The sequence below is a fragment of the Trichechus manatus genome, unplaced genomic scaffold (genome assembly GCF_000243295.1).
Source record: "Trichechus manatus latirostris isolate Lorelei unplaced genomic scaffold, TriManLat1.0 scaffold00087, whole genome shotgun sequence".
NCBI lineage: Eukaryota > Metazoa > Chordata > Mammalia > Sirenia > Trichechidae > Trichechus > Trichechus manatus.
Window position 1 is genome coordinate 314,626 of NW_004444023.1, and position 18,033 is coordinate 332,658.

An 18,033-nucleotide genomic window follows, 5' to 3' on the forward strand; every position below is an offset into this window, starting at 1 on the left:
AATACCAGCCCCCGGGCGGCGTGGCACTGCGCAGGCGCGGGCGGGTTCCGCAGGCGCGCGGTGTGCGCTCGCGAGCGAGCGAGGGATTCCCTCTGACGTAATTGCTAGGATACCAAACAAACATTCAGCCTGCTCGGCCGAGCTCCTTATATGGCTAATTGCGTCACAGGAACTCCGGGGAGGCGGGGTCGGAATCCCCTCCCGCCGTGCGCCCCGCAACTCAGCCCCGGAGACCCCCAGGACAGCGAGGATCATTCAGATAAATCAGATCGAGGCTAGGGCAGACCTCTGGCCGAAAGGCGCTTGTGTTGGTTCACCCGGATCGGAGATTTTAGGAAGTTTGTGGCGCGCGGTGCGGGTGACGTAAGCAGAGGGGCGGGTCCCGGGCGTATAAATACAGGCTAGCCGGCAGTGGGCTTCATTCATAAGACCGAGAGCTACGGCCACGGCGGGGACACGCGGAACCCGGACTGGGGACTTGATTGTTGTGGTTCTTCTTCTTGGGAGCTGTGATATCCGGTTTATTATTCTTTTTCCGAAGAGAAAGTTTTTGGAAAGATTCTTCTAGATAATTCTTCGTTTTGTTTTGGAGGAGCGAATTACTTTTTCTTCTTTATTGCCTCCCCTCCCCCGTGGGACCCGGCGGACGTGTGGAGGAGACCGCAGCCGAAGCAGATTCTGTAAACCCGGACAGCACTTTCCGCCGCTGGGGGAGCGGCCCCCCACGCCTCTGGGTCCTCCAGAGCCTGGACTTTCGGGAGTCACAGCGGCATCCTGTAGGGTTCTGGGCACCGCGAAGGAGCTGCACAGAAACTTTGCCTTGTTGGTTGGAGCGGGACGCGCTGCCCGCTCCCCGAGCTTCTCAGGACAGCGCACTTTGGGGACGCGCTTGGCTCACCCCGGACTCGCACCTTTCTTCTCCCACCCGGCTATAGCCTTGGCTTCCCGGCGACCCCAGCGTGGTCACAGGGCCCCCCCTGTGCCCAGGGAAATGTTCCAGGCTTTCCCCGGAGACTACGACTCAGGCTCCCGGTGCAGCTCCTCGCCCTCCGCCGAGTCTCAGTATCTGTCTTCGGTGGACTCCTTTGGCAGTCCATCCACCGCCGCCGCCTCCCAGGTAAGTTTCTAGAGAGTTTGGGGTACTGCTTTGTGGGCTTTGTTTTTTAAGTCAAGGGTAGAGCAAGACATGTCTCCCCCTAAAAAAATAAATAAAAATAAAAACGCGCCCAAACCCAGGATCTGAAAGGGAAGGACCTGAAAGAGAATAGGCTCGAAGTGCGCTTTGCAAACTGCAAAGAGTCGAAAGATGTTTGCAATTGGTTGTGTGTGTGGAGCGCGGGGAGGGAATGGTGGGGTAATCTTCAGGAGGGGGAGGGATGATGCGCCGCTCAGTGCAACGCGTATGCGGTAGCAGGACTGAGAACTTTTAGGCTCCGGGACTGCCCTCAGCTCAGGCCCCTAACCCGAAGCTGGCGCGGTTAGGCAGGTGGAGGAAACCCCGGGGAAGCTTCCAGTAGCCTCCTCCCCTTTCCTCCTCCTTCAGAGAGCCTACTCCCGGCGCTCGGTAGCCCTCCACCCAGCGGGAAAGCGGGCCTCGAACCCTCAGCCACGCTGCCTCCGCCTCCTGCGCGGAGACGTAACGGGGGACCCGTGCGTAACGGCTGACGCGCTGGAATCCTCCGTCTGACGCGGGGCACGCACAGCGCGCGGCGCCCCCTTCGTCCGCCCCGCCCCTGACGTCCCCGGAGCGTTCTATTTTGGAACGCCGGGGCCACGTTGCTAAGGGAGGGGGCAGTCCAGCGTCCCGATTGGCTGCTGTCGGGCCGGCTTTGACCAATCAGCTTCCCCTTCCTATTTGTAGGGTGCAGCTTCCTTCCCCGCTCTGGCCCTGGGCCCCGTGGTTCCTCGGCGCTAGGGTCTCTTTTACGGGCCTCTCGAAGCAGGGCGAAAGGTTTTCTGTCGCGGCAGGAACAACCTTCTGAGACCCGATGGGTCCGCGAGGACCTTGCGGTGATTTGGTCCCCTCGGCATTCAGGGACAGGGGGTGCCTGCATGTGTGGCGGAGTTTTTTCGGGAGGCATGGTGACTGTCACCCACTTCTCCAGACACACGCAGACACACTCCCACTCCTTCTGCTTTGGACACCCCGTCCCTCCGGTGTGTCCGAAGCTAGGGCTAGAACCTGTAACCCGAGGGGCACCGACCAGGTGGTCTCCAGAAGCCCCGCCCCCTCTGGGTTCCCAGGACGCTGATTGGCCGGCAAGCCAGCCCTTCCCTCACCACGCCCCCCGGAGAGTAGTTAAGCCTTCCGAGCAGGTCTAGGATTCCATTTGCAGGTGGGGGGGAGATGAGCACCCACTGGGGTCGAGGGGGCTCTGGGCCTGCAGACATTCCCCCTCCGCGAAAGTCTGAGAGAGCCCGGGCCGTCACTTTTCTCTACCTGTCGGTCCACCCTAACCTGTCACTTATCAGTCTCCCTCTGGGAGAGACAGTTACCTGAAACGTTTGTTCTGAACTCCTAGACCCGTCCCCCAACACCTTTTTAACTGGGACCCCCGCCCCTGCACGGGGGTCTCTTGGACCCTCCCAGCTTCTCATTCCCTCGCACAGAGGGGTGTGTATGTGTGTGTGTGTGTGTGTGTGTGTGTGTAGAGGAAGGCTTGGCCTAAGGCCTCTCCCCCTCCCTCCCCTTTCCTCTGGGGTGGGGGTGGGGTGTTGTGGCTGTGTGTGGCTGTGGCTCCATCCCGGGGGTTCTGTCACCGGCTGTGTCCAGCCTCCTCCCCACCCCCCACACCTAAGAGTCACCAACCCGGGGTGTGATTCACCACTCGCTGGAACCGTGCAACCTTTCACCGAGGAAGGAGAAGGAGGAGGGAGAAGCCAGTTGAGCAGAAATCCTCTCATTAACCACTGCGTCACGGTGTAGTGGAAGGGTGGGTGTTGTGGCTTTTTGCCTGTGACACACACATCCACACCCGCTCACCCTGTGCTCACTCACGGGGTCGGTGTGTGTATGTGTGTTGGGCGTGTGTGTGTCGGTGTCTCTGTTTGTGTGTCTACGCCTGTGTGTGTATGTGTCACCCCGTAGGAGTGCGCCGGTCTCGGGGAAATGCCCGGTTCCTTCGTGCCCACGGTCACCGCGATCACAACCAGCCAGGACCTCCAGTGGCTCGTGCAACCCACCCTCATCTCTTCCATGGCCCAGTCCCAGGGGCAGCCACTGGCCTCCCAGCCCCCAGTCGTCGACCCCTATGACATGCCAGGAACCAGCTATTCCACACCAGGCATGAGCGGCTACAGCAGTGGCGGAGCTAGTGGTGGGCCTTCTACCAGCGGAACCGCCAGCAGACCTGGGCCTTCCCGCCCAGCCCGAGCCCGGCCCAGGAGACCCCCAGAGGAGACGGTAAGTAGGGGGCATCAGAACTTGGTCTGAGGGACAGAAAGCAAGAGTGGCAGGAACTTTCTCAAAATTGGGGTGGGGGGCCACTAAGGTTTCAATGCCACTGAAACCCTATCATTCCAGCTATAGTCAATGAGGACGAGATGGTCCTTTTCTGGCTCCTGGGGGTTCTGGAAGAAGAGGTGGTTTGGGATGGGTGGAGGAGGTGCACACTGTCCCCAAACTTCATGGCCTCTATCTCCGCTACTCAGCTCACACCCGAGGAGGAGGAGAAGAGAAGGGTTCGCCGAGAACGGAACAAGCTGGCGGCAGCCAAGTGTAGGAACCGTCGACGGGAGCTGACTGACCGACTGCAAGCGGTGAGGATGGCCCCTGGGGAGGGCTGAGGAGATGCTGAAGGGGGCTCTGTCCCCATTCTGTTTTCCCCCACCTGTGCCCTTACCTTGGGCTAAGAACCAGAGGTTCACCTGTGGAACGAGATGCAAGTGGGGCCAGATGGGGTAACCCCATGACATACCCAGACCCCCATATACTTATGTAGGCTCCTGGCCACACCCTGCCTGGACCTATGCCGCACCCCACCCCCGACACACACACCACTCTCCTGGCCTTTACTTCATCTGAGGGAGCATATGGGGGACCCTCAGTAGAGGGGAGCTCTGCTTCTCTCTCCCATTTGATCTTGGGCAAGCACTGACTGGTTTTTGCCTTGGTTTCTCCAGGTCTTCAACCCCTCATCAACCCCCCAGGCTCCTTCTATTACCTTTAACATTCTTTAAAACTCTTTTTCCCCTATGTCAATTCCCCACCACCTGTCACCAGCCACCCATAGTTCTCAGACCTTGGGCTGGGGGCATCGACCCCTAGGCCCACTCCTTTTTCACTTCCTACCTCAGCTGAGAGTTGCCCGCCGTATACCTGCAGGGTGACCTGTCATCTCTCAAGGAAACCAGGACAATCCTCCACCTTCCTCCTGTCCTTGGTCGGTTCCCCAGGAGGATTAGGGAGAAGGGTAGCAGGGTGGGGGGACAGGTGGCATTAAAAACACACACACACACTTTCATTCATTCATCAAACCTCTGAGCACCTCCGGTGCACCAGAAACTTCCATGTGCACCAGACCCCTTCCTAACCACCCACTTGACAGACGGGGAAACTGAGGCTCTGAGCAGGCAAAACGCTTGCCCGAAGCCCCCTGGCATACCGGGATCCATCTAAAGGGGTCTTTCCTCTCAGTCCGGGCCCGGGCTGCAAGTCTAGAGGAGAATGTTCCAGGCGTGACCCACCTTCTCTAGCGGCTGACGGCCTTTTTCTCCTTCTTCCCTCTCCTCGACCTGGCCTCCGGGGGACCTCAGGAGACAGATCAACTGGAGGAAGAAAAGGCAGAGCTGGAGTCGGAGATCGCTGAGCTCCAAAAGGAGAAGGAGCGTCTGGAGTTTGTGCTGGTGGCCCACAAACCGGGCTGCAAGATCCCTTTCGAAGAGGGGCCCGGGCCCGGCCCTGGCCCGCTGGCGGAGGTGAGAGATTTGCCGGGGTCAGCATCCGCTAAGGAAGATGGTTTCGGCTGGCTGCTGCCGCCCCCGCCACCACCGCCCCTGCCCTTCCAGACCAGCCAAGACGCACCCCCCAACCTGACAGCTTCTCTCTTTACACACAGTGAAGTTCAAGTCCTCGGCGACCCTTTCCCCGTTGTTAACCCTTCGTACACTTCCTCGTTTGTCCTCACCTGCCCGGAGGTCTCCGCGTTCGCCGGCGCCCAACGCACCAGCGGCAGTGACCAGCCTTCCGACCCTCTGAACTCGCCCTCCCTTCTTGCTCTGTGAACTCTTTAGACACACAAAACAAACATACACACAAGGGAGAGAGATTTGGAAGAGAAGGAGGAAGAGAGAGGGGAACAGACAAGTGGGTGTGCGGCCTCCCTGCCTCTCCTGCCTGACCCTCTGCCGCCACTGCCAGCGGACAGAACCTCCTTGTGTTTTGTCCCGAGCCTAGTTTCTATGCCCTGGCGAGACCGAGACTGGAGAGCTGGTGACTTTGGGGGCAGGGGGTGGGGAGGGGAAGGGCATTCCAGGCTGCCTGTTTGTCCTCTCACCTCAACCCAGCCTCTGGGGAATGGGTGGGTGGGGGGTGATGCGCCATTGGGCAGTGCTGTGTGGGGCTGGAGGGAAGGGGTACGGCAGTGGGCGGTGGGGTGGGCTCCAGAGAGGCCCAACAAGGAAATGCCACCCCCTCTTGTCATCTCTCACACTCACCTTTCATGGGGGTGTCTATGCTGGCATCCTCACTTCCCGACCTTAGCTTATTTATCCACAATTCCCACGTGGTTAGAACTTCTTTTGTACTGAGTGACAGAATTGAGCCCACCCCCTCCTTGGAGGGAGGTTGATGCTCCCTCTGAAAATCCCCCCCCCCCCAGACTTATTCTGAAATGTGAACCACCCTGGCTGTTCATCCAGCCGCCCCCTCCTCACAAAACTGGCTCGGATCTGAATTTCTCACCTCCTAAGGAGTCCCACAAATTCAGCCCCCCCAGCCCTCCTTTCTGATTACAGTATTATTCCAAGCCTTCTGCCCCCCAAACTTCCAGCCTCCCCTCCTGGCCTTCCTTGTTGGGCCTTTCTGATTTCAGTCAGCAGGTGGCGCTGTGATGCCTGCCCTGCTGGAGTGTTTTATACTGTGAACTGAGTTGGCCAACTTATAGGGTGGGGCCAGGGTGGGACAGAGCCCTTCCGGAGGGACTGCGGCCCCCGGCTTCCCGAAGCTTCTTCTTGGTCTCCCTCCTCCCATCTGGCTTCTTTCCCCTACAGCAGTTGAGTTTAATTCAAGGGGGTGACAGAATTGAGAGGGGGCGACCGTTATCCCTGTGGCCTCTCCCTCCTCAGGACCCCCAGCCCCAAACCCTGGCCCTTTCCTTAAGGCGCCTCATCTTCCCCAAGCCTAGGACGCCAACTTCTCCCTCCCCTTCGTACCCCCACATCCCCTCTAGAAAGGGGACACGGGGAGTTTGCAAGGAGGTTTGATATTTTTCTGGAGAAGATTTAAGGGCTGAGGCTTTGTCCCCTCCAACCCCAATATTTTTGGACTGACAAACTCAAAGGGGCTGGGCTCCCATCATCCCAGCTTCCCCTTCCCCAACTCCCTCAGTCCCCAAATCTTGGTTTTGGCTCTCCCACCTCGCCTCTCCTTGTGCTTCACCTCATGAGAATTTGATCATGAGGCAAATTTATATTTTTTAATATGAGGGGTGGGCATGCCCTCCCCCGTGCTGCATGGAAGACATTCCACATGTCCCCTCCCTGTAACCCCAGACCCCTCCCATAGCTATTTATCCCTTTCCTGGTAACCGAAAAGCACTTATATCTATTATGTATAAATAAAATATATTATATATGGGTGTGTGTGTGTGTGCGTGTGTGTGTATGTGTGAGTATGTGAGCGCTTCTGCAAAACCTCAGCCTGGATCATGTTGGCCCTTAGGAGGGTGTTGTCACATTGGAAATACTGCTTCTGGAACTTGGAATCAGCCTGTCTTTCTGACAGTCTTGTCTTTTCTCTGGCTATCTCTATTATTGTTAGTTGCCCGCGAGTTGATTCCAACTCATGGTGACCCCGTGTGTGCAGAGAACTGTACTCCATACAGTTTTCAAGGCTGTGACCTTTCAGAAGCAGATCACCAGACCTTTCTTCCGAGGGGCCTCGGGGTGGGTTTGAACTGCTAACCTTTTGGCTAGTAGTTAAGCACTTAACTGTTTGCGCCACCCAGCTAGACTGTCTCTAGCTGTCACCATTGTGATGGTCTCCGTTCCTCTGTTTCTGACAGTCTGCCTGTCTCCTTTCCGAGTGTCTCTCTCCCTCGGTCTTTACTCTGCCTGTTTTTCTCTGACTGTTTCTGCCTGTCTCCTTTCTGACTGCCCCGGACCCTCCAGGTGTCTTCTGACTCGGCCTGTTGGGGAAATGAGATTGTATTTTTGTAAGGAAGCCTGAGGCATCATAGATTTTGACCATCAGTATCCCTGAGGAATCTGGGTGTGAGGGTGAGACTATGAGCGGAGCCTGCCCCTACTGACCAAAATGTATGGACTCCCCAAATGCTCCCCACCCCATGCTGTATTTGTGATTCTATTTTTGTATTTTGCACCTGATCCCGGAGGCTGGGGCAGGCTGGCTCTGGGCCACTCCCCTCCCCCCAAGGTTCTGCACTGTCGCCGTGTTCCGATCCTCCAATAAAAAGCGCTTAAAATGCACCCACCAGGCGTCAGTGTCTCCTTCCTCCCGACGCCCATGACCTGGCTTCCTTTCAACATGAAGGAATGAGGTTAGACTGCTTAGGGGACTATACACAGGCGTATACACTTGCTGGAACTCCTACTAGTGAAGCAGCTCCAGCAGGACGGAGGGAGGCTAGACTATCAGGAGGACTTCCCATACACACACAGGCTGTGCCTCCTATAGAAAAAGTAAGGAGGCAGAAATCAGCTGTGAGTTATAGTTGTGTTGCGAATCCCTGGGTGGCGCAAACAGTTATGCCCTCGACTACTAGCCACAAGTTTGGCTGTTCGAGTCCACCTAGAGGTGCCTCAGAAGACAAGCCTGGTGATCTACTTCGGAAAAATCAGCCAGAAAAACCCTACAGAGAGTGCAGTTCTACTCTGACACTCATGGTGTTGCCGTAAGTCGGAATTGACTCGACAGCAAAAAACAACATGGATGTCTTGAAGGGTCGAGGAAGTTTTGAGGGAATAGCTTAAGCAAAATATATGGAGGTTTGTGCAAGGCAAGTTTAAGGTAAAGAGTGGGGAATCCCTTCAGGTCCTGAGGTAGAAAAACACCCATCCGACTTTGACCCACTCTAAAGACTATCAAACTGAACATTCTGCCCACCTATCACTTATAAACCCTCATGTCATTTATGTGGATCCTCAGGGTTATATGAAACACAAGAATTAGAATGACATTATCCTGGAGATAGATTTCCTTTTCTTTTCATGTGGCCACCTCTGGATTATAACCATACTGTGGCAGATCCAAGACTAACTCCAAACCAAAAATTTTGCCATTTTGCCTATCCAAAAATACAGCTGAGTCACCCCCATTGCAAAAATCCAAGTTCTCCCTTATTTGCATAGCAGCAAGCACTCTGGGAATGGAAGGGCGGCTTCAAAGGTCACTCAGACACCTTCATAAACAAATAAGCAGGGAAAGTTATCATGGTGGAATCAATTCATTCATTCTTTAATTCAACAAAATTTGCTAAGCTCCTACTGTGTGATCGCCTCTGTGCTGGGCAAGGTTGGGGACATTGCAGGGACCAAGAGAGGCCCAGGCAGTGCCCTCCTAGGGCCCACAGTCCAGTGAAGGACACAGATCCATCCCCAGTCAGGGATGACCCAAAGTGGCCAGGGCTTCATTGGACAGCCCATTGGGCGGAGGGGGGATGTCCAGCGGGAGCTCCTCACCTGGTCTAGGAGTCAAGGGGGGCTTCCTGGAGGACAGGACAGCTGACTTAGTCCTAGAGGATGAATAAAGTATAAAAGGGAATAAAAGAAGAATGTAAAGATGGTTCAAGGCCAAGGAAATAGCAAAGATCTTTTGGCAAGGAGAGGGTTTGGTATACTGAGAGAGCTGAAAACGCACAGTGCCTGGAGCAAAAGGCTTGGAGAGAGAGTCAGCAGGGACCAGATTCTGCAACCACTTGAACTCCAGACTATGGAGTTTGGGTCTTCTCTTGAGGGCACTGGGGAGCCATAGGAGATTTTGAGCAGGAGAGGGGCAGGGACAGGTTTGTGCTTTAGGAAGACCCCTCCAGCTGCAGGGTTGAAGGTGACTGGGAGGGAGAGACTGAGGCAGCACACAAGACAGCAGGCTGGGGCAGGGATTCTGGTGTGTGAAGAGGCGCCTAGACAAGAGCCGGAGCTGTGGGGATGAAGAGAGAGGGACAGAGTCAAGAGACCTTCAGTCCAGAATATATAAAGAACTACTACAGCTCAAGCAACCCCGTTTTAAAATGGGCAAACGACTTGACTAAAGATTTCTTCAAGGAAGACATGCAAATGGCCAATAAAAAAAAACAAAAACCTGTTGCCATTGAGTTTATTCTGACTCACAGTGACCCTATAGAACAGAATAGAACTGCCCTACAGTGTTTCCAAGGAGTGACTGGTGAAGTTGAACGGCCGACCTTTTGGTTAGCAGCTGAGTTCTTAACCACTACACCCCCAGGGCTCCAAACAGCCAATTAGAAAAAAAAAAAAAAAAAACAAGAAACTAAACCTATTGCCATCCAGTGGCTTCTGGCTCATAGTGTCCCTATAGGATGGAGTAGAACTGCCCTACAGGGTTTCCAAGGAGCGGCTGGTGGGTTTGAACTACTGAGCTTTTGGTTAGCAGCCAAAGGCTTAACCACTACACCACCAGGGCCCCCAAATAAGCACATGAAAAGATGCTCAGCATTATTAGTCATTAGGGAAGTGCAAATCAAAACCACAATGAGCTACCACTTAACACCCACTAAGATGGCTATTATAAAATTTTTTACAAAATGGAAAATAGCAAGTGTTATTGAGGATGTGGAGAAATTGGAACCCTGATGCATTGCTGGTGGGAACGTAACATGGAGCAGCTGCTGTGGAAAACAGTTTGGTGGTTCCTCAAAACGGTTCAACACAGAACTACCATATGACCCAGAATTCTCCACCTGGGTATATACCCAGAAGACTGAAAAGCAGGGACGCAAACAAATACTAGTACACCAATGTTCATTGCAGTACTACTTACAATGGTCAAAAGGTAGAAACAACCCAAGTGTCCAGCAGATGAATGAATAAACAACATGAGGTAGATCCATGCAATGAAATCTTATTCAACCATAAAAAGGAATGAAGTTCTGATACTTACTTTGACAAGGACCAACCCTGAAAACATTATGCTGAGTGAAACAAGCGAGACAGGAAAGGACATATATTGTATCAGATATTGAGATGTCTAGAACAGGTATTTATAAAGACTGAGTCTGGGTGGTACCGTGGTTAAGCATTTGGCTGCTAACCAAAAGGTTGCCGGTTTGAATCTGCCAGTTGCTCCTTGGGAACCCTATGGGCCAGTTTCTACTCTGTCCTATAGGATCACTGTGAGTCAGAATTGACTCGATAGCAGTGTGGGTTTTTTTCTTTTTTTTTGGAGACAGAAAGTAGCTTAGTAGTTACCAGGTGATGGGAGTAGGAGGAAATGGGTGTTAATGGCTTAAAGGGTATAGAGTTTTTGTTTGGGGAAATGAAAACGTTTTGGAAGTAGCTGATACTTATGGTTGTGCGACACTGTGAACGTAATTAATGCCAATGAATTGTGCACTTAAAAATGGATAAAATGGCAAATTCTATAATATGCACATTTTACCACCATAAGGTTAAAAGAGAGAGTGTGTGCCTTAGTCATCTAGTGCTCCTATAACAGAAATGCCACAAGTGGGTGGCTTTAACAACCAGAAATTTATTTTCTCACAGTTTAGGAGGCTGGCAGTCCAAATTCGGGGCGCCACCTCCAGGGGAAGGCTTTCTCTCTCTGTCGGCTCTGGGGGAAGGTCTTTGTTAATTGGCTCCTTGGTGATCTTCATGTGGAATGCCATCTATCTTCCCCAACTCTGCTTGCTTCTCGATGCCTAATCTGCTCTTCTATATCTCAAGAGAGATGGATTGAAGACACACCCGACGTTAATACTGTCTAATTATCATAACAAAGAAAACCCATTCCCAAATGCGGTTATAACCACAGGTATAGGTAGGGGTTAGGGTTTGCAACACATATTTTGAGGGAACACAGTTCAATCCATAAGCTAGAGAGAGACATTTAGGAAGCAGAGTGGACAGGACTTGGTGAGTAGCTAGCTTGGGAAGGACCCTGCAGGGCAGTATTAAAGCGCAAAGGTCTGGGACTGGAAGCTCACCAAAGCTGAGTGACTTGGTTTTTGTTTGTTTTGGAATTCTTTCTCTCTCTTTTTTATTGTGCTAGAAGTGAAGGTTTACAGAGCAAATTAGTTTCACATTCAATAGTTTATACACAAATTGTTCCATGCCATTGGTCCGTGCCATTGGTTCCTATCTCCACGATGTGTCAGCGCTCTCCCCACTGCCACCCTGAGGTCCTCATTTGCATTCGTATGGTTTTCCTGTCCCTTCTTGCCTTCTCATCTTTGCTGTCGGGCAGAGCAGATGTGGCTCTTTTGGTCTCCTATAGACGATTGTTCTAGGGAGCACTTTCCTCATAGGTGTTATTGTTTATTTTATTGATCTGTCTGTTATTTGGCTGTAAGGTGATCTCCGGGAATGGCTTCAGTGCCAAGTGAGAATGGTGTCTAAGGGCCATAGTCTCAGAGGTTCCTCCAGTCTCTCTCGGACCAGTAAATCTGGTCTCTTTTATGAATTTGAATTTTGTTCTACTTTTTTTTTTTTACCCACTCTAACCAGGACCTTCTATTGTGATCCTGGTCAGAGTGGTAGATAGTGGTAGCTGGGCACCATCTAGTTCTTCTGGTCTCAGGCTAGTGGAGGCTGTGTTTCCTGTGGTCCATTAGTCCTTTGGACTAATTGTTTCCTTGAGTCTTTGGTTTTCTTCACTTTCCTTTGCTATGGATAGAAAGAGACCAATCATCATATCTTAGATGGCTGCTCGCAAGCTTTTAAGACCCCAGACGCTACTCACCAAAGCAAGATGTAGAATGTTGTCTTTATGAATTACGTTATGCCCATTGACCTACATGTCCCCTGAGACTATTAGGGTCTTCAGCCTTCAAGCCCAGTAACTCAGTCAAAGCTGGGTGACCGTGAACCAGTGACTTCACCTCTCGGAGCCTCAGCTTCCTCATCTGCAGAATGGGGCTGTTGTGAGGACCTGGTGAACTTGTGCATGCCAGCGCTGAGCACAGAGTGAATCGCCCAGACGTTACTATCCCATTGCTATTATTGGGGCCACCCCGACCCCAGCCCAGAATATTCCCCACCTTCTGCCAGCTGAAAGGAGCCCTAGTGGTGCAGTGGTGAAGCCCTCGGCTGCTAACCAAAAGGCCAGTAGTTGGAACCCACCAGCCGCTCCTCGGAAGAAAGACGTGGCAGTCTACTTCAGTATGGATTACAGTCTTGGAAACCCTATGGGGAGGTTCCACTCTGTTCTGTAGGACAGCCACAAGTCCGAATCAACTTGACGGCAATGGATTCTTGGTTTTCTCCTGGCTAATTCCCTCTCACGTGCTCAACCTCAGGTCTCTGCTCAAGCGTCACACGGACCTCCCGCCTCCACCGGGTCAGGTCTGCTTCTCAGATGACCTTATATGCTCCGTACTTTTCCTTCCCAGCAGTCATCACCTTTGTAGTTGTCCATTAAATATGCAATTCACGATTGTTAATATTTGTCTCGTTCCATGTGGAACAAGGGACATCATTGCTGATGTCAGATGGAGCCTGGCTGAAAGCAGAGAATACCGGAAAGATGTCTACCTGTATTTTATTGACTCTGCAAAGGCATTTTTGACTATATGGATCATAAATTATGGATAACACTGCGAAGAATGGGAATTCCAGAACACTTAATTTTGCTCATGAGGAACCTGTACATAGTCCAAGAGACAGTCGTTCGAACAGAACAAGGGGATACTGTGGTTTTTAAAATCAGAAAAGGTGTGCATCAGGGTTGTATCCCCTCATCATAGGTATTCAGTCTGTATGCTGAGCAAATAATCTGAGAAACTGGACTGTATGAAGAAGAACAGGGCATCAGGATTGGAAGAAGACTCTTTAAAAACCTGTGATATGCAGGTGACACAATCTTGCTTGCTGAATGTGAAGACGACTTGAAGCACTTTCTGATGAAGATCAAAGACCACAGCCTTCAGCATGGATTACACCTCAACATAAAGAAAACAAAAATTCTCACAACTGGACCAATAAGCAACATCATGATAAATGGAGAAAAGATTGAAGTTGTCAAGAATTTCATTTTACTTGGATCCACAATCAATGCCCATGGAAGCAGCAGTCAAGAAACCAAGCAACATATTCCATTGAGCAAATCTGCTGCGAAAGACCTCTTTATGATGTTAAAAAGCAAAATGTGTCACTTCGAGGACTAAGGTGCTCCTGACTCAAGCCATGGTGTTTTCAATTGCCTCATATGCATGCGAAAGCTGGACAATGAATAAGGAAGACCAAAGAAGAATTGATGTCTTTGAATTATGATGTTGGCGAAAAATATTGAACATACCATGGGCTGCCAGAAGAGCAAACAAGTCTGTCTTGGAAGAAGTGCAGCCAGAACACTTCTTAGAAGCAAGTATGGCAAGACTTGTCTCACCTACTTTGGGTATGTTATCAGGAGGGACCAGTCCCTGGAGAAGGGCATCATGCTTGGTAAAGAAGAGGGTCAGCGAAAGAGAGAAGACTCTAAACGAGAAGGATTGACACAGTGGCTGCAACAGTGGGCTCAAACATAGCAACAACTGTGAGGATGGCGCAGGCCAGGGCAGTGTTTCGTTCTGTTGTACATGGGGTGGCAGTGAGTCAGAACTGACTCTACGGGCACCTAACAACAACGTTTGTCTTCCCCGCTGGACTGGGAGCCCCTTGAGGCCAGGGCCGGCGTTGCCCCGGTTACACCGGTCTCCTCAGTACCGCTCAGCGCAGTGTCGGGCACGGAGCAGCCACTCAGCGAATACTTATTGAATGAATGAATGAATGAACAGATGAATACATATCTGACTAATTAATAAATACACATGTGGTTAATACATGAGTGAGCAAATGACTAAAGGGGTGAATGAGTTAGCAAGTGAAAGGGAGAAATCTAGGATAATTCCGAGACTTTAAATACCCTGGGGCTGAAATTGTAGGTGAATTTTCCTTCGTCTTTGATGGCTATCGAAAAAGACGCAGCCACAAGCAAGGAGACCCGCGAGGCGGTCGAAAAAAACTCAACCACAAGCAAGGAGACCCGTGAGGCGGTAGGATAAACTGCGGGGTAGAAAAACGCTTCTCCAAATGCCGCGCATGCAGCGACCTCTCCTGGCACTGACTGGAGGAGCGTCCACCAAGACAACATGCGCTCCAACGTCCAGTTTAGGGCGAGGAAAAAGAACACTTGCGCCGCCCGAAAGGTGGAATTGAACCACTCTGCCGCTAGACAGCTACAGGTTTGAAGCCTGCACCCCAGACCACTGAGGATCATCCGGGCACGGTTAACTGAACCCTTGAAAGTATATAAGGCTCCACAATTTTTATCTTTTATGATTATGGTAATATTTTTGGGGGTTAGTGAGATTCTTGATTTCAATACCTATAAATTCTTCCAATCTATTTATCACAGGAAATATCATTCAAAATGTTGTCTCTCCTTCAGTCGGAATTAATCGCTCTCGCTCACTAAACATCCTTATTTGCATACCGCCGCGCACTCTGGGAAGCGGCTCCCCGGTCCCGGCCAACTTGTCTCTAATTGTTAAAGGGTCGGAACTCCTTTTCTTAAAGTGAGAAGTCAATTTTTTATGAAGAGAAACTCATAATTCTTCACTCATAAGTCCCTTCCTTGAAAAATCCGAATTCTTCACCTACGGAGAAGTGAGTGAATTCTTGTCAGACTATCCAAGTCTGATTTAGCCAGGCTCCGGGGAAGATCCCTTCTCCCGAGGCTCTGGGTATGGGGTGATGTGGCTGGTGCGGCACCTGCTGGCCTTTTATGGAACTGCAGAGACCTACGGGACCCCGGTGTTCCTTCAAATGTTTGTCGAGCGCCTACTAAGTCCCAGGCACTGTCCTAGGAGCTGGAGAAGTGCGGTGGCCAAAATGACAGAAATCCCTGTCTTCGTGGAGCTAATACACTAGAGTTCACCAGTTCCTACACCAGCATTTTATAGCCAGGAAAACTGAGGCTCAGAAACGGATAGCACCATACTCCAGTTCACGCAGCTGGTCCACCTCAGGGAATCAAATCTGTGCCATCATGATCACCATCAGCATTATTATTAAAACAAAAATAAATAAACCGAGTTACTCTAGACTACTAACCTAAAAATTGGCGATTGAAATATATCCCTCTGCACTGCAGAAGAAAGGCCTGGCAATCTTCCATAAACATCACAGCCAAGAAAACCCTATGGAGCAATTCTACTCTGTAACACATGGGGTTGCCATGAAATTCCCTTGTTGGCAACAGGTTTGGGTTTTGGTTAATCATAACCTAAGACGTCCCTGGGTGGTCCTTGGCTACTTACTAACTGAAATGTTGGTGGTTCAAATCCACCCAGCAGTGCTGCAGAAGAAAGGTCTGGTAACCTCCTTCCATAACTGTTGTGTGCAGTCAAGTCTATTCCGACTCATAGCAACCTTATAGGACAGAGTAGAACTGCCCCATAGGGTTTCCAAGGCTGTCATCTTTACGGAAGCAGACTGCCACAGCTTTCTCCTGCAGAGTTGCTGGTGGGTTCAAATCCCTGACCATTCGGTTAGCAGCCGAGCACCCACTGTGCCATCAAGGCTCCTTTCCATAAGATTACAACTATTGAAAACTCTATGGAGTGCAATTCTACTCTGAAGCACATGGGGTCGCCATGAGTTGGGACTGACTCAACAACAATGGGTTGGTTTGTTTTGTTTATCATAACCTAAGTCGGTGATTCTTTGAAAAGATGTCATTCCCCCACGTGAAACTCTTTAATCGCTACCATCACAGAGTAAAAGCCAGTTTTCACCACAACTGACAAATCCTATCATCTAGACCCTTTCACTCCTCCGACCCCATCTCCTAATCCTCTGCCCTCACATACTCAGCTCTGGCATACAGGTCTCCTGCTGAACACACCAGGCACGTTCCCTCCTCGGGGTCTTTGCGTTTTGCTGATCCCCTTGCCTGGATTTCCTTTCCCCACATGATCACGTGACTCCCTGCCAGCCTTCACTCTGGCCTCCGCTCAAATATCACCGCTCAATGAAGTCTTCCCTGACCATCCGGTTTAAAATAGCAAGTTCTGTCACTCTCTCCCCTCACCCTGCTGGACTTTTCTCTAGCACACTGGTGACCACCTGACATGTTCGATCTCTATTTGCTTATTGTCTGTCTGCTCCCGGAAGACTATCAGCTCCATGAAACTATCGACTTTGTTCCTGATCATCGCTGTATTCTTAGTGCCTAAAGAGTTCCTGGTAATGCTGACGGCGTAGTGGTTATAGAGCTACGGCTACCAGCCACAGGGTCAGCGATTCGAATTCACACGGCGCTCTTTGGAAAGCGTATGGGGCAGTTCTACCCTGTCCTGTAGGGTTGGTGTGAGTCGAAATCAACTCAACAGGGATGGGTTTGGCTTTGCTTTTTAAAGAGTGCCTGGGAGCCCGGATGGCGCAGTCGTGCAGCACTTGGCTGCTAATGGGAACATCAATGGTTCGAACCCACCAGCCGCTCCTGGGGAGAAAGGTGTGGCAGTCGGCTTCCATAAAGATTACGGCGTAGAAAACCCTATGGGGCGGTTTAACTCAGTCCGATAGGGTCACCGTGAGTCTGAGTCTACTTGGCAGCAACGGGTTTGGTTTTTTGGTTTGAAAGAGTGCTTGGCACATAGCAGAAGCTCAATAAATATTTGTGGGATCGATGAAAGAATATTATTACTGTATTATTTCTATCGTTCTCTGATCCTCAGTCTCCCCTTTTGTAAAACAGGACTAGTACAATTGATCTCACTGGCTTATTGGGAACTGTAATGAGCTGATAAATATAAAACAGGGCCAGGCAACTGGGAGGCGCTCCGTGAAGGCTGTTTCAATCTCCAACCTGTTTCCTGCCTCCAGTACAGGTAGCAAGCATGGGCTTGGGGGCTGTAGCCATTCCTGGCCCCATCATCTCAACCAGTTCTTCTTCCGCCATTCTTTGATCTGGACAAACGGACAGATGGCAGAGGGGGTCTGCAGAGGGGGTTCTGTCTTATGGAAAGTGTGAATAAAAGCATCTTTAGGGAATCTTGCCATTTTTTAATGTGGACATTTAAAATATTCTAACTGCTTAGTAAATTCAGATTCAAGAGAAGCACTCTGTTAAGGATTGAATTGTGTCCTCCCAAACGATATGTTGAAGTCCTAACTCCTGTGCTTGTGAATGTGACCTTGCCTGGACATACGAAGGATGCTATCAGTTCACATGAGAAAGAGCAAGAAAGACAGAGAGAGAGAAGACATATGGCCACATGAAAATGGACACAAAATTGGAGTGATGTGTCTACAAGCCAAGGAACGTGAAGGATCACCAGCCATCACCAGAAGCTAGGAGAAAAGCGTGGAACAGATCCTCCCTCAGGAGAAATCAACACACCCAACACCCTAACTTGGACTTCTAGCCTCCAGAACTGTGTTCTTGCAAGCCACTCAATTTGTGGTAGTTTGTTCCAGCAGGGAAACCCTAGTGACTTGGTGGTTAAGAGCTACAACTGCTAACCATAAAAGTTGGCAGTTCGAATCTATCAGGTGCTCCTTGGTAAACCATATGGGGCAGTTCTACTCTGTCCTATAGGGTCAGAATTGACTTGACAGCAACCGGTTTGGTTTTTGGGTTTTGTTCCAGCAGGCTTAGGAAATTAATACATAATCTCAGCCCTTTCTGTTTTAGTT

General features: G+C 50.9%; 1 protein-coding gene across 1 annotated transcript; it reads left to right on the top strand.

Annotated features, from left to right (window-relative positions):
* Positions 1–409: 409 nt before the first annotated feature.
* FOSB (FosB proto-oncogene, AP-1 transcription factor subunit) lies at positions 410–5,515 on the top strand. The gene is made up of 4 exons (XM_004381578.2): positions 410–1,117; positions 3,089–3,403; positions 3,652–3,759; positions 4,756–5,515. Exons 1-4 carry the CDS (start codon positions 992–994, stop codon positions 5,221–5,223), a joined length of 1,017 nt encoding a protein of 338 aa, XP_004381635.1. The 5' UTR covers positions 410–991; the 3' UTR covers positions 5,224–5,515.
* The last annotated feature ends 12,518 nt before the right edge of the window (positions 5,516–18,033 follow it).